Source organism: Ailuropoda melanoleuca, chromosome 15 (genome assembly GCF_002007445.2).
Source record: "Ailuropoda melanoleuca isolate Jingjing chromosome 15, ASM200744v2, whole genome shotgun sequence".
Classification (NCBI taxonomy): Eukaryota; Metazoa; Chordata; class Mammalia; order Carnivora; family Ursidae; genus Ailuropoda; species Ailuropoda melanoleuca.
In genome coordinates this window covers 24,321,429-24,337,459 of record NC_048232.1, presented here as the reverse complement: position 1 = coordinate 24,337,459, position 16,031 = coordinate 24,321,429, and the positions used below count along the sequence as shown (strand labels likewise).

General features: G+C 37.9%; 1 protein-coding gene across 1 annotated transcript in view; it reads right to left on the bottom strand.

Annotated features, from left to right (window-relative positions):
• Nucleotides 1-3,330: 3,330 nt before the first annotated feature.
• ANKRD26 (ankyrin repeat domain 26) overlaps nt 3,331-16,031 on the bottom strand; it is a 120,210-nt gene continuing 107,509 nt past the window's right edge. The window contains 2 exon segments of the mRNA XM_034644369.1: nt 3,331-3,567; nt 4,694-4,739. Coding sequence (XP_034500260.1) covers nt 3,515-3,567; nt 4,694-4,739 — 99 coding nt within the window. The 3' untranslated portion in view covers nt 3,331-3,514.

Below are 16,031 nucleotides of genomic sequence, written 5' to 3'. Positions count from 1 at the left end.
AAATGGACATTGACAAAGTTATAAAAATGTCAAGTATTTTTTAAAGATACAAGATGGAATTAAAACACAAAGCAACAATACATGTAAGTTTGGAGCCACGTAAATTGAGTGAAAAGTATTCAAAATTCCTTGTATTATCGTTATCCATGAACAGAGAGGAGAAAATCCTCACCAAAATATTAGCATATCAAGAGTAGCAACAGATGAAACAAACGAATGAAATCACAACTGAATTCAGTTTACCTGAGAAATGCAAGGTTGGTTTAACATGAGCACATAATGTAACTCACCACATTGACAAAATTTTTAAAAATTATCATCTCAATATATGCAAAATAAACATCTATTATCATTCAACATTCATTCATTATAAAATTTAGAAAACTAGTAGTCTAAGGGAGCTTCGTTAATGTAATAATAGACTCAGCCCTCTGCAGCAAAATTCTCCTTCTTGGCTTCATGAAGCAAGCAGCCATATTGAGGAAGCCTACATGGCTGAGAACAAGGAACAGCATTGCTATAGACTGAATATCTCTGTCCCCTCACTCCCAAATTCATGCGTTAAATCTTAATATTCAATGTAATAGTATTTGAAGGTGGGGGCTTTGGGAAGTGATTAAGACATGAAGGTGGAACCCTCATGATGGGATTAGTGCCCTTATAAAGGAGTCCTGAGAGAGATCCCTTGGCCCTGTGCCTTATGAGGAAACAGGAGGAAGACCAGTATCCATGAACCAGGAAGCAGGCCCTCACTGGACACTGAATCTGCCAGTGCCTTGATTTTGGACTTCCCAGCCTCCAGAACTGTGAGAAACAATATAATAAGACAGCTTAGCAAGACAGGTGAATTTAAGCTCAATATGCAAAATAATTTTATTTCTATAAGTTAGCAACAAACAGGAAATGAAATTGATTTTTACATATTTATAGTAGGATCAAAAGTGTCAAATAACTGGGAATAAATCTAAAAAATATCTGTAAGAACTTTATAAAAAAATTTATAAACATTGAGAGTTAATCAATTAAAATATTGTTTGGAAAACTCAGTATTCTAAATGTCTTTTCCCTATAAACGATTTATAGATTCAGTGCAATTCCAATCAGAATCTTTGCTTTGTAAAGCTTGACAAGTTGATTATAAAAGACCTATGGAGCCCTTTCCCCCTTTCTTATTTCTATTCCCAAATTTTCAGTTCAAAAGCACAGAAATAGGAACAGGGAACTGTGGTGGCCCACAGTGAGGTTTTGGAGCCTGGAGAGACTGGGGAAGGCATAAATGTGGGAGAGCCACCCTGCACAGTGTTGGAACATCCCGGAAAGGTCAACAACATAGAATGTGGTATCACAGACTGAAGGGAAAGAACAGCCCAGCATGGGTTTTCAGAGCCCGTGGGGACAGTAAATCTGCAGAAGAGGTGGCCTGGCACAGAGTGTCTGAGAAAGGAGATAGTTACATGTCTCAAAGCACTTCTGCATAAAATACTAATGAACTGTAAAGTAGAAACTTAACAGTCCAGAGGAGAAACCTGGCAGATACTACCTCCAGTGATCAACATTAACATCACCAACAATGGGACAAATCAAAATTGTAGGTCACATGATAGGATGCAATGAGTAGAGGGCCACTTCAGTCATACTCTTGCTAAAAATGTATGATCTGAATTTTTTTTAAAGATTTTTTAAATTTGTCAGAGAGAGAAAGGAGAGAGAGAGACAATACAAGCAGGGGGAGCAGTAGGCAGAGGGAGAAGCAGGCTCCTCACCGAGCTAGGAGCCTGATGCGGAACTTGATCCCAGGACCTAGGATCATGACCTGAGCCGAAGGCAGCCGCTTAACCAACTGAGCCACCCAGATGTCCCTGATCTGAATTTTATCATAAGGAAACATAAGAAAAACCCACATTGAAAGACATTCTACATTACTGGAATTAACTCTTCAAAAGATTAAAAGTCATGAAAATCAAGGAAAGACTAAGGAACCCTTCTAAACTGAAAGAGACTAAGACACACAACATCTGAATTAAATACATGGCTCAGAACAGGACCTTCCTTGCTATAAAGGATATCACAGACAAGTAACAGACTTAAAAAGAATACGAGGATTAAATGATAGAATGTATAGGGCACCTGGGTGGCTCAGTTCGTTAAGCATCTGCCTTCGGCTCAGGTCATGATCCCAGAGTCCTGGCATCAAGACCCACATCAGGCTCTCTGTTCAGCAGGGAGCCTGCTTCTCCCTCTCCCTCTGCCTGCCGCTCTGCCTACTTGTGCTCTCGCTGTCTCTCTCTGTCAAATAAAAAAGTAAAATCTTAAAAAAAAGNCCTCTGCCTACTTGTGCTCTCGCTGTCTCTCTCTGTCAAATAAAGAAATAAAATCTTAAAAAAAAAAAAAAAAAAGAATGTATAGCTGACACAGTTTGAATGGGTGCACTTATATGCAGATTTTTTTCAATAAATACATGACAGTACTATAAATGTATTTTCTCTTCCTTATGATTTTAATAACATTTTCTTTTCTCTAGCTTACTTTATTGTAAGATTATAGTATAGAATACATATAACATACAAAACACAGGTTAATCGACTGTTCTGGTACCAGTAAGTTTTCCGGTCGACAGCAGATTATTAGTTAAGTGCTTTGGGAGTCAAAAGTTATTCATGTATTTCTGACTGCAAAGGGTCAGTGCCCCTAACCCCCACATTATTCAAGGGTCAACTGTATTAGAGTTCATTGTCTGATTGTCAGGGTGGTATGGTAATTATGTGGAATGTACTGACTTATAGGATATAAATGCTATGGGAATCAGGAATAATTTAACAATTTACTTGCAAATGGTTCTGGGGTAAAAATTCTTTTTTCCCCTCTAATTTGTCTTTTCTCTAATTTTAAGACTGTTCTCAAAAAGTAAATAAAAAATAAACAGAAAAGGTAAAAAGCCTTAGGCAAATCTTCTTTCACCATGAGGAAAGAGCTATGAATCAGTATTTAAACTTAAAATTATGCATAGGTTTTATGGCACTATAAAAATTGTAATGCATACAAACATTGACAATAGCCTTAGCAGCAATATATCAAAATGATGTCTGTCTAAATCCCTAGGTCCATATGTAGTAATAAAAATTGGAAAATACAAAAAAGCTATCAGTTAACACCACTGAAGTATTAATGACAACTTGGTTGGTTGGGTGCTGTTTAAAAAGCTGGTATTTGGGAAGCTTGAAGCACGTAAAACCCAATAGTGCTGGTTCCATGTACAAAATCTGCTTAAAAGTTCATTAGGTGCCAAGAAACATAGCTGAACATATTATATAAACTTTCATTACAAAATGGTTCAGAAATATTTTCCTTTAATAAAGATTTTCACACAGCATATGTTTAATAGGATACAAGTATAATGTTATATAAACATCCAATAAATACATTTTTATTATTTATCTTTCAGATCCTATAATGGCTCCTCAAATTCTGTAAAAAGTCTTGTGATGTTTTCCATAGAACTTGATTTAGATGTGATTCAGAAGAAAGAGGAGGTATAATAGGATGAGTCTGATTCAAATTCAGCAGCAGCTGAAAAGAAAAAGAATTCTATTCTTTATCTAAAATACTTCATGGTTAACTACAAGTTAGTAAAAAAAAAGTTGAAGCTTTATGAGTGTTAAGAATAATGAAAAATATCTACATACAACTACATAAAACGCAATATTCCTTTTAAATATATTTTGCTCATGGTTGCCCACTGAGTTAATTGTTATTGTGGATAAATATCAGAGCTTCTGGTTTTCTCATTACAAGAGGAAATGACAAGGTGATGACTGAGCCCACCCCTGAACAATCATATACTATGAACTGAAAAATCTAACAGGCAATTTGCAGCGTTGAATATACCATAACAGGTATAAAATAAGACACTGTAAGAACACACAGAAGGGACATCCTAGTTTTCTACCAATATTGTCTGCTTTTTGGTGGAGGTGATGTATAAGCTGATACCTGAAGGACGAGGAGAAAGGGTGCCAGGTAGAGGGAAGACACATATACAAAGAACATAACACAAAGAGTGAGGAACAACACATGTGGAGCTGCAAGCAGTCTACGCTGAAGAGGTGCTAGAGCAAAGCAGCAGAGTAGGGTAAGCAGCAAAAGAGAAGGCTGAATAATCTGGCAAGAACCAAATTGATTTGAGTGTTTTAATTCTACGTAAGGAACTTGGAATTTTACCCAATGGCAAAAGGTCAACCAATGACAAATCAATCACTGGAGATTTAAATGTCACCTGTCAAGTGACAGCTATATGAACTATAATATGAACTATAATTGCTTAACTAAGTACTACTAAGACAAGTCTGTTTTTTTGGGTTTTATACCACTAGCAGAAACAAGAATTTGAGAAAGCCCACATATTCAGGTTGACAGTTCCACAGGAATGGACAAAGTGAAGGAAGAGTATAGCCAGAAATAATAACAGATACGTAGACATTTGGGGATTTTTTTTTTTTAAAAGTCTGAAACAGAATGACTAAATGAGGAATAAGTATGTTCTTCAGTATGGTTATGTCTTACATTTTTATTAGATATACATAAAAAACTTTAATGTAGTACCTATTACCCAAAAAATGGAAAGGGATGCCATTTACTATTCATAGTTTATTTCAGAAATCGATGACCATCTTAATTAATAAATTTGGCAACATACCTGCTTCTAGTTCTCTAGATATATTTTTTTCAAACTCCTGCTGCACCTGAAATAAGTCAAATATTACTTATAATGTCATGTTAAACAAGAGGTATTATTTTAGGAATTATATATACCTTATGAAATGTGGTCTTCAAATAACACTTGCAGAGACTACAACTAAATTAGGGAATGCTTAAATAGAAAGATAATCACATAAATAAAATAAATCCCCTACTTATTTTAATCCGGTAACTGAGAAGAAACATAGAATGCTATTTAGATGAATCTGATAAAAAGTACCTTTAATAACGGTCTATTGAATGTATAGAATTTCTGGAATAGGAGGAAGATGGCAGAAGAGTAGGGGACCATAGTTTCATCCACTCCCCAGAATTCTGCTAGATAGCTTTCAAATGACTTTTTAAAAAGATTTTATTTATTTATTTGACAGAGATAGAGACAGCCAGCGAGAGAGGAAACATAAGCAGGGGGAGTGGGAGAGGAAGAAGCAGGCTCATAGCAGAGGAGCCTGATGTGGGGCTCGATCCCATAACGCCAGGATCACGCCCTGAGCTGAAGGCAGATGCTTAACCGCTGTGCCACCCAGGCACCCCTCAAATGACTCTTAATGCCTGTGAACTCAACCTGAGATCTATGAAAAGAACTGTTGCAATTCTAAAGATAGAAAAGAGACCACTTTCTGCAAGGTAGGAGGTGTGGAGATGCAAATCCGAGGGGATATATGGGAAGATAAACCGTAAGGGGAGGGAGCACCCATAAGCCATCTTTCAGAAAGTGATATAGCAGTCGCATGCAAATCGGAACTTTTAGAAGTCTGCTCCGGTGAGGGACATCCCTGCTTGAAAGGCACTCAGGCTGAAAAGCAGGGTGGAATCCTAGGTGGGACAGCCTGGGCTCAGGATCCCCGGAATCACAGAAAGAACAGGGCTGTCTGAGTGTGGGAGAGTTCCCAGGCATCTGAGCAGGGAAGCCGGCTGCAATCAGTGAATGGAGGAGGGGGCTTTCAGCTGGGTGTTCCATAAACCACGAACTGCCGCGGGTTGGGCGACTGCTCTCAGAGTGGTGGCCCAACAAGCAGCAGACACAGGGCAAGACCTCCCTCCCACCCCCTGGAGGAGCAGTGTGATGCGTGCCACAGGAGGCAACAAAGTTTGGAAACTCCAAAGGAGGTGGCGGGGCTGAGATAAAAATGCTCGGTCACAGGCTGGGTGTACACAGAGTGCAGACAGAAACCAGGGAGACAAAAGTGTTTGACAGCTTCTCCGGGAGGGCACACTGAAGAGTAGAGGGTGCCAGCATCCAGCTCCAGGGCTGGACACTGGGAGGCTGACATTTCCATTCTCATCTTCTAAAGTGGTGCGGAAAGCCTTCAGGGAACAAAAGCCACATAGAGCAATCCGGAGCAGATGACTCAGCCCGGCCTCCCTGGCAAGGGCAGTGCAATACAGCCGGGAAACGACCCCTGAGAATCAGCGCAACAGGCCCTTCCCTCAGAAAATCATCAAGAACATCCAAGTAAGACCAAGTTTACTGATCACACGGAACTGCAAAACTCCAGCATGAGGGGAAAACACTATAAAGAATTCCTGGCTTTTTCTCATGATTCCTTAATCTTTCCATTTTAATTTTCTTTTTCCTTTTCAAACAATTTATTTTAGCAACTTATTTTTTTTCCAACTTTTTAAATTTTCATTTTTATACTTACATTCTATCATTTCATTGTATTTAACTTTATTTTTGCATATATGTTTTTCTTTCTTTACAATTTTAGGATGTAGTTTCTCCTAACAAACAGACCAAAATACAACCAGAATCTAGTGTACTACTCTGTTCTCATCACCTATCTGATTATATTCTTCTCTTTTTAAATTTTTATTTATTTAATTTATTTATTTGGTTTCAGGTCTCTTCTGATTTATTAGGAGTATATATCTCTGGGGTCATTTTGCTATTTTAGTATTTGTGCTCTCGTTTATCTATTCTTCTATGGACAGAATGACTACATGGAAAAACTCACCTCAAAGAAGCGAACAAGAGGCAGTACTGACTGTCAGGGACCTAATCAGTACGGATATAAGTAAGATGGTGGAACTAGAGTTCAAAAGAATAACTATAAAGATACTAGCTGGGGTTGAAAATAGTGCAGAAGACATTAGAGAATCCCTTTCTGGAGAAATAAAAGAACTAAAATCTTAAGAAGTTGAAATCAAAAGGCCATTAATGAGACACAATCATAAATGGAGGCTGTACTTCGGGAAAACAGTACGGAGGTTCCTCAAGACGTTAAAAACAGAGCTACCATATGACCCAGTAATGGTACTACAAGGTATTTACCCCAAAGATGCAAACGTAGTGATCTAAAGGGGCACCTGGACACCAATGTCTACAGCAGCAATGTCCACAACAGCCAAACTGTGGAAACAGCCCAAATGTCCATCAACAGATGAGGATAAAGAAGAATGTGGTATATATAAATACTATGGAATAGTACTCAGCCATCATAAAGGACAAAATGTTATAATTTACACTGATGTGGATGGAAATGGAGGGTATTATGCTGACAGAAATAAGTCAATCAGAGAAAGACAATTATATGGTTTCCTACATATGTGGAATATGAGAAACAGTGCAGAGGATCATAGGGGAAGGGAGGGAAAACTAAATGGCAAGAAATCAGAGAGGGAGACAAACCATGAGACTCTTACTACAGGAAACAAACTGAGATTTGCTGGAGGGGAGGTGGGTGGAGGTTGGGGTAACTGGGTGATGGGGCATGAGGAGGGTACGTGATGTGTAGAGCACTGGGTGTTAAACACAACTGATAATTAACTGAACACTACATCTGAAACTAATGATATATCATGTGTCAGATAACTGAATAGAAATTTTAAAAAATTTATCACATACATAATGGGTAAGGTGAAATAAAACACTATTTACTTATTTTTTCCAGACTTATTGAGCTATAACTAACAAAAATTACATATTTAAAAAATTGGAGTCTGTAACTGCTAGGGTAAATGAGGCAGAAAGCAGAAGTAGTGAAATAGAAGACAAAATGAGGGAGAATAAAGAAGCTGAGAAAAAAGAGAGAGAAACTACCAGATCACGAGGGGAGAATTCGAGAGATAAGTGATACCATAAAGCAAAACAATATTAGAATAATTGGGATCTCAGAAGAAGAGCAAAGAGGGTGTGGCAGAAGGTACATCTGAGAAATTATAGCAGAGAACTTCCCTAATCTGGGAAGGAATCAGGTATTCAAATCCAGGAGGCACAGAGAACCCCCTCCAACATCAATAAAAGTAGGTCAACACCTCAACATACAGTAGTGAAGCTTGCAAATTTCAGAGACAGAGAAAATCCTGAAAGCAGCTCGGGACAAGAGGTCCTTAACCTACAAGGGTGAAAACATAAGGCTGGTGGCAGACCTGTCCACACAGAGCTGGCAGGCCAGAAAGGACTGGCATGATATATTCAATGTGCTAAATGGTAAAAATATGCAGCCAAAAACACTTTATCCAGCAAGGCTGTCATTCAAAATAGAAGGAGAGATACAGAGTTTCCAGGACAAACAGAACCTAAAAAATTTGTGAGCACTAAACCAGCCCTGCAAGAAATATTAAAGGGGATCCTTTAAGCAAAGAGAGAGCCGCAAAGTAACACAGACCAGAAAGAAACAGAGACAATATACAGAAACAGTGACATTACAGATAATACAATGGCACTAAGTTAATATCTTTCAATAGTGACCCTGAATGTAAATGGGCCAAATGCCCCAATCAACAGACACAGGGTATCAGATTGGATAAAAAAGCTAGATCCATTGATATGCTCTCTGCAAGAGACTCATTTTAGACCCAAGGACACCTCCCAATTGAAAGTGAGGAGGTGCAAAAGCATTTATCATGCTAATGGACATCAAAAGAAAGCTAACTTATATCGGACAAATTAGATTTTAAACCAAAGACTGTAATAAGAGATGAGGAAGGACACTATCATAATTAAAGGGTCTATCCAACAAGAAGATCTAACAATTGTAAATATTTATGCCCCTAACATGGGAACAGCCTATTATATAAACCAATTAATAACAAAATTAAAGAAACACATCAATGATGACACAATAATAGTAGGTAGGGGACTTTAACGCCCCACCCGCTGCAATGGATAGATCACCTAAGCAAAAGATAACAAAGAACAAGGGCTTTGAATGACACACTGGACCAGATGGACTTCACGGATATATTCAGAGCATTTCATCCTAAAGCCACAGGATACACATTCTTCTCAAGTGTACATGAAACATTCTCCAGAGTAGATCACACACTGGGTCACAAATAAGGACTCAACCAGAGCAAAAAGACAGAGATTATGCCATGCATATTTTCAGAACACAATGCTTTAAAACTTGGAACTCAGTCACAAGAAAAAATTTGGAAGGACACCAATACATGGAGGTTCAAGAGCATCCTACTAAAGAATGAATGGGTCAACCAGGAAATTAAAGAAGAATTAAAAGAATTCATGGAAACAAAGGAAAATGAAAACACAACTGTTCAAAACCTGTGGGATGCAGCAAAAGTGGTCCTCAGAGGGAAGCATATAGCAATACAGGTCTTTCTCAAGAAACAAGAAAGGTCCTAAATACACAACCTAACCTTACACCTAAAGGAGCTGGAGAAAGAACAGCAATTAAAGCCTAAACACAGCAGGAGAAGAGACTTAATAATGACCAGAGCAGAAATCAATGAAATAGAAACCGAAAGAATAGTAGAACACAGCAACGAAACTGGGAGCTGGTTCTTTGCAAGAATTAGTAAGATTGATAAACCCCTGGCCAGACTTAGCAAAAAGAAGAGAGAGAGGATCCAAATAAATAAAATCATGAATGAAAGAGGAGAGATCACAACCAACACCAAGGAAATACAAACAATTTTAAGAACATAGTATGAACAACTACAGGCCAACAAACTAGGCAATCTGGAAGAAATGGATGCATTCCTAAAGACGTATAAACTACCAAAACTGAAACAGGAAGAAACAGAAAACCTGAACAGACCTGTCACCAGCAAGGAAATTGAAGCAGTTATCAAAAATCTCAACAAACAAAGCACCAAGGCTGATGGCTTCCCTGGGGAGTTCTACCAAACATTTAAAGAGGAATTAATACCTATTCTTCTGAAGCTGTTTCAAAAAACACAGAAATGGAAGGAAAACTTCCAAACTCTTCCTATGATGCCAGCATTACCTTGATCCCAAAACCAGACAAAGACCCCACCAAAAAGGAGAATTACAGACCAATATCCCTGATGAACACGGATGCAAAAACTCTCACCAAGATACTAGCCAACAGGATCCAACGGTACATTGAAAGGATTATTCACCACAACCAAGTGGGATTTATTCCTGGGCTGCAAGGGTGGTTCAACATCCGTAAATCAATCAATGTGATATGCTACTTTAAGGAAAGAAAGGAGAAGGACCACATGATCCTCTCGATAGACACAGAAAAAGCAACTGACAAAGTACAGCATCCTTTCTTGATTAAAACTCTTCACGGTGCAGGGATAGAGGGAACAGAACCTCAATATCATAAAAACCATCTTCAAAAAGCCCACAGGGAATATCATTCTCCATGGGGAAAAACCGAGGGCTTTTTCCCCTAAGGTCAGGAGCACGGCAGGGATGTCCACTCAAACCACTGTTGTTCAACATAGTACTAGAAGTCCTAGCCTCAGCAATCAGATAACAAAAAGAAATAAAAGGCATCCAAATCCGCAAAGAAGTCAAACTCTCACTCTTTGCAGACGACGTAATACTCTGGGGAAAACCCAAAAGTCTCCACCCAAAAATTGCTAGAACCCATAGGGGAATTCAGCAAACTGGCAGGATAGAAAATCGACGCAGAGACATCAGTTGCATTTTTATAGACTAACGATGAGACAGAAGAAAGAGAAATTAGAGTCAAACCCATTTAGAATTGCACCAAAAAATGTAAGGTTAGAAGTTAGAAATAAACCTAAACAAAGCAGCAAAGGCTCTGTACTCTGAAAACTACAGAACGCTCATGAGAGAAACTGAGGAAAACACAAAGAGATGGAAAAACATTCCATGCTCAAGGACTGGAAGAACAAATATTGCTAAAATGCTATGCCACCTAGAGCAGTCTATACATTCTATACAATCCCTATCAAAATACCATCAACTTTTTTCACAGAGCTGGAACATTAATAATCCTAAAATTTGTATGGAACCAGAAAAGAATCCAAATAGCCAAAGGAATGTTGAAAAAGAAAACCAAAGCTGGGGGCATCACAATTCTGGATTTCAAGCTCTCTGACAAAGCTGTAATCAGCAAGACAGTATGGTACTGGCACAAAAACATTCTGTTTCTTTGGTCAATGAAACAGAATAGAGACCCCAGAAATGGACCCTCAACTCTATGGTCAACTAATCTTCGACAAAACAGGAAAGAACAGCCAGTGGAAAAAAGACAGTCTCTTCAACAAACGGTGTTGGGAAAATTGGAAAGCCACATGCAGAAGAATGAAACGGGACCATTTTCTTACACCATACATAAAAATAGACTCAAAATGGACGGAAGACCTAACTGTGAGACAGGAACCCATCAAAATCCTAGAGGAGAACACAAGCAGCCACCTCTGTGACCTCGGCCACAGCAATTTCTTGCTAGACATGTCTCCAAAGGCAAGGGAAACAAAGACTTCATCAAGATAAAAGGCTTTTTGCACAGCAAAGGAAGCAGTTCCCTCCACCAAAAGACGACCAACAGAATGGGAGAAGATATTTGGCAAACGACATATCAGATGATAAAGGGCTAGTATCCAAAATCTATAAAGAACTTATCAAATTCAACACCCAAAGAACAAATAATCCAGGCAAGAAATGGGTGGAAGACGTGAACACACATTTCTCCAAAGACGACATACAAATGGCCAAAAGACACATGAAAAAATGCTCAACATCACTCGGCATCAGGGAAATGAATACAAATCAAAACCACAATGAGGTATCATTTCACACCAGTCAGAATGGCTAAAATGAACAAGTCAGGTAATGGCAGATGTTGGCAGGGGTGCAGTGTAAGATCCCTCTTACACTGGTGGTGGGAATGCAAGCTGGTACGGCCACTCTGGAAAACAGTATGGAGGTTCCTCAAAAAGTTGAAAATAGAGCTACCCAACGACCCAGCAATTGCACTACTAAGGATTTATCCCAAAGATATAAATGTAATGATCCGAAGGGGCACCTGCACCCCAATGTTTATAGCAGCAATTTTATCTGTGAGAGATAAAGAGTGAGAAAGAGGGAGCATAAGTGGGAGGAGGGGCAGAGGGAGTGGAAGCAGCAGACTTCCCACTGAGCAGACAGCCTGAAGTGGGCGGGGCTCTATCCCAGGACCCTGGAATCATGACCTGAGCTGAAGGCAGAAATGAATCAACAGAGCCCCCAGGAACCCCAGTACCCTACTTTAGACCCCATTTTGGGCATTCAATGAGAGGATACCTTTTATAAGAAAGGTCTAAGAAAGAATATTCTAGATGGGAATACTTGTAATATACAGTTGATACTTGACCAACATGGGTTTGAACTGTGCAGGTCTACTCTACTTACATGTAGACTTTTTTTGATACTGTATTGCAGTGTATTTTCTCTTCCTCGTTTTTCCCAGTAACATTTTTTTCTCTAGTTTATTTTAGGGTGAGAATATAGTATATAACATGTAATGTACAAAACATGTGTTAATGGACTATTTATGTTATCAGTAAGGCTTCCAGTCACCAGCAGGCTATTAGTAGTTTAGTTTTTTGGATTCCACATGTAAGGGAAATCATATGGTATTTACCTATCGCTGAGTTATCTCACTTAGCATAATACTAGGTCTGCCAATGTCACAAATGGCAAGATCCCATACTTTTTTATAGCTAATATTTCATCATATACATATAACACATCTTCTTTATCCATTCATCTGTTGATGGACACTGAGGTTGCTTCCATTCTTTGGTTATTGTAAATAATGTTTCAAAAAATACAGGGGTGCATACAACTTTTCGAATTAGTGTTTTCATTTTCTTTGGGTAAATACCCAGTAGTGGAATTACTGAATTGTACCGTATTTCTATTTTTAATTTTTTTGAGAAACCATAACACTTTTTGACCATAACATTATATTCAGGCCTTACAAAACAATCTGACAACATTACTAGACAGGCCTTGGAAAATTAGTAACTCAATACCACTTGATTGGAGCTTTTATTGAAGCAATTTTATATTACCATTAATAAATACTATGTAAGATATAAACCACTTTTTTATATGGAGTGACTTAAAGAACTACCAATGTAATATTATCTTTTCCCCCAAAAGCTCTTTTCCTAAATATTTACTTCTGGGACCTTTGTTTATTTCCAGGTGAGAACTGTGTTTAGATGGTAGAAACACCTTGAAGTCCATTAATAAAGAGAACACATTTGCAATTTTATTCATACTTTTCCATTTATCAAAAACACAGGAGGTTAAGAAAATTATACACAGAAAAACAGTGTACAAAGTATCAGCAAATTTTAATTCAAAGAATTATTAACTAGAAGGATTTTCTCGTAAGTGTTAGTTTTCCAACTATGTTCCATAGAAATCTAAGGTTCCATTGGGGACACAGCAGGATTGAGGGACAAGGAAGTCTACAGGTATAGTCTCATCTCTCCTTTAGCTAAAGAGCTCTACTTCTGTTTTATATAATACAGTTTAATGCAAAAAAAAAAAAAAAGTTCTATTCTTTGAAAAAAAAATTTTTTCCCAATGGTATGAAAGTCACTAAATTAGTCAAAGTTCTTAATTTTACATAAGAGACAAAAAAGCCTCAGAAAGATTCTAGTTTGCCTGGGGTCAAAAACCCACCTAGTTGCAGGCCAGGAATGTGCTAATTTAGGTCTTACTGAGCCTAAAGTTTTATGCCAATTACTTCCTCATATTCAGGAAAAACATATGTGTTTTTTAGTATAACTCAGAGAAAATGAATACACAAACCTTTGTCATATGGCTCAATAATGTTTAGGCATTAGGCACAACATAACTTTCTAACTAAATTATAAATTTTGAAGTCATGAACAAATATAAAAGTTAAGTTATCTTAACTCCTATTAGTAACAGTATACTCAATTTATAAGCACAAATTTTTTTAACCACAGGACAGGGAACTTGAAGGAGAAAATCTTTAGTTGAACCAAAGAACCTGAAACTGAGGAAATTCTTCCTTGAAAGAATTATTCATTTCCTTCAAATAAAACTTGGTTTTAGCAAAATCAACCAACAAATGAGTTATACCTACATTGTGGGTTATTTATAGCAAAATTTAAAACACAAAAGAGATTTCTCTTTACCATCTAGCATGCCCTGTCCAACCTCTCATCATTAGTTGGTATGTACAAAAGACATGACTAACTTTAATTATAATTTAAGTCCAGTCAGAAATTATAGGTAAATCTTCATTTCCATGTGAGGACTTTTCTCTACCTTCCTCACAACACGAAGGGAGATGTACCTAATGGGTGAATTTGGGAGAAGGCCCTAAGCAGTGCATACGTGGTTGCAAATCTCTTCTCTGAAAAGATGTGCCTGCCACAGTAACATCAATTCAGGTCTGTTCTCATCTTTTTGGGATGGGCATCAAACATTTCTTCCCTCCATTTACAACTGTGTGAGGAAGTGCCTAATTTGGGATAAAGTATTGGGAAGCTCACTGTGGCTACATGCCTAAACCACATCCTCCAATTTGTTAGTATGTATCAGTAATAAAGTTACTAAGCTTATCTCCATCTGCCTGACTCCCGTGTTCCCAACTTAGAAAAAGAAGAGCAATGCTATCTGCCACCTACCCCACCACAGTTCCAAGAAAAATGGCCAGACAACACTTAGAAATGTTTTCTTCTTCCTTGACTTTATAATGAACATTTATTGTTCAAAGGCACATACTTTAAAGAGGGAAAAAATTGAAAAGAACAATTTCTGAAGCAAACATAGAAAGTCAGACAGAATGAGGAGACAGAGGAATATGTGCCAAATGAAAGACCAATACAGAAGTTCAGAAAAATAACTAAATGAAAAAGAGATAAGTTATCTACCTGATAAAGAGTTCAAAGTAATGGTCATAAAGATGCTCAGGAAACTTGGGAGAAGAATGGATGGATTCAGTGAGAACTTCAAGAAAGAGAAAATATAAAGAAGAACCAATCAGAGCAGAAGAATACAATAACTGAAATGAAAAATACACCAGAGGGAATCTACCATCTAAACACAATGCAGATTAAAAGCTGCAGAAGAACAGATCAGTGATCTGCAAGACAGGGTAGTAGAAATCATCCAAGCCAAAAAGAAAAAAGAGTTTTAGAAATGAGGATAGGTAAAATGGGGCGCCTGGGTGGCACAGCGGTTAAGCGTTTGCCTTCGGCTCAGGGCGTGATCCCGGCGTTATGGGATCGAGCCACCAGAGGGAATCTACTGCTATGAGCCTGCTTCTTCCTCTCCCACTCCCCCTGCTTGTGTACCCTCTCTCGCTGGCTGTCTCTATCTCTGTCAAGTAAATAAATGAAATCTTTAAAAAAAAAAAAGAAAGGAGGATAGGTTAAGGGACCTCTTGAATCATGCCCTGCATCAGGTCCCCTGCTCAGGGAGCCTACTTCTCCCTCTCGCTCTGGCCCTCCCCTCCCACTTGTGTTTCCTCTCACTTGCTCTGCTCTCTCTCTCTCAAAAATAAATAAAAAAAAAAAAAGAAAAGACCATAATTTTAAGTAAGAAAATTATAAGAGAAAGAGTTTTATTGGTAAGACATCAAATACGTAAAACAAGGAGGGGTATAAAAATTTAGTGTTTTTAAAATGAGTTTGAACTTAAGTAAACATCAACTTAGAAGAGACCGCTGTATACATAAGATGTTATATATGAACTTCATGGTGATCACAAACCAAAAATCTATAATCGATAAAAAAGAAAAAGAAAGGCATCCAAGCATAACACTAAAGAAAGTCCTCAAATTAGAAGGGAAGAGAGCAAGACAATAAGGAAGCCGAATGAAAGACCAAGATTGAGGCCTCATTTATCAAGAGCCTATGCTACTTTTGTCCACATCAATAAGACCATGAATATACCATCAAAACCATAAACCTATGTGCATTGATTGAAATGGATATTTTAAAAACAATGATACACAATGGAAACTAGCTGCTNATGGATATTTTAAAAACAATGATACACAATGGAAACTAGCTGCTATTTAAAGACTCCCTATCATACTCATCTTAGTCATCAATCA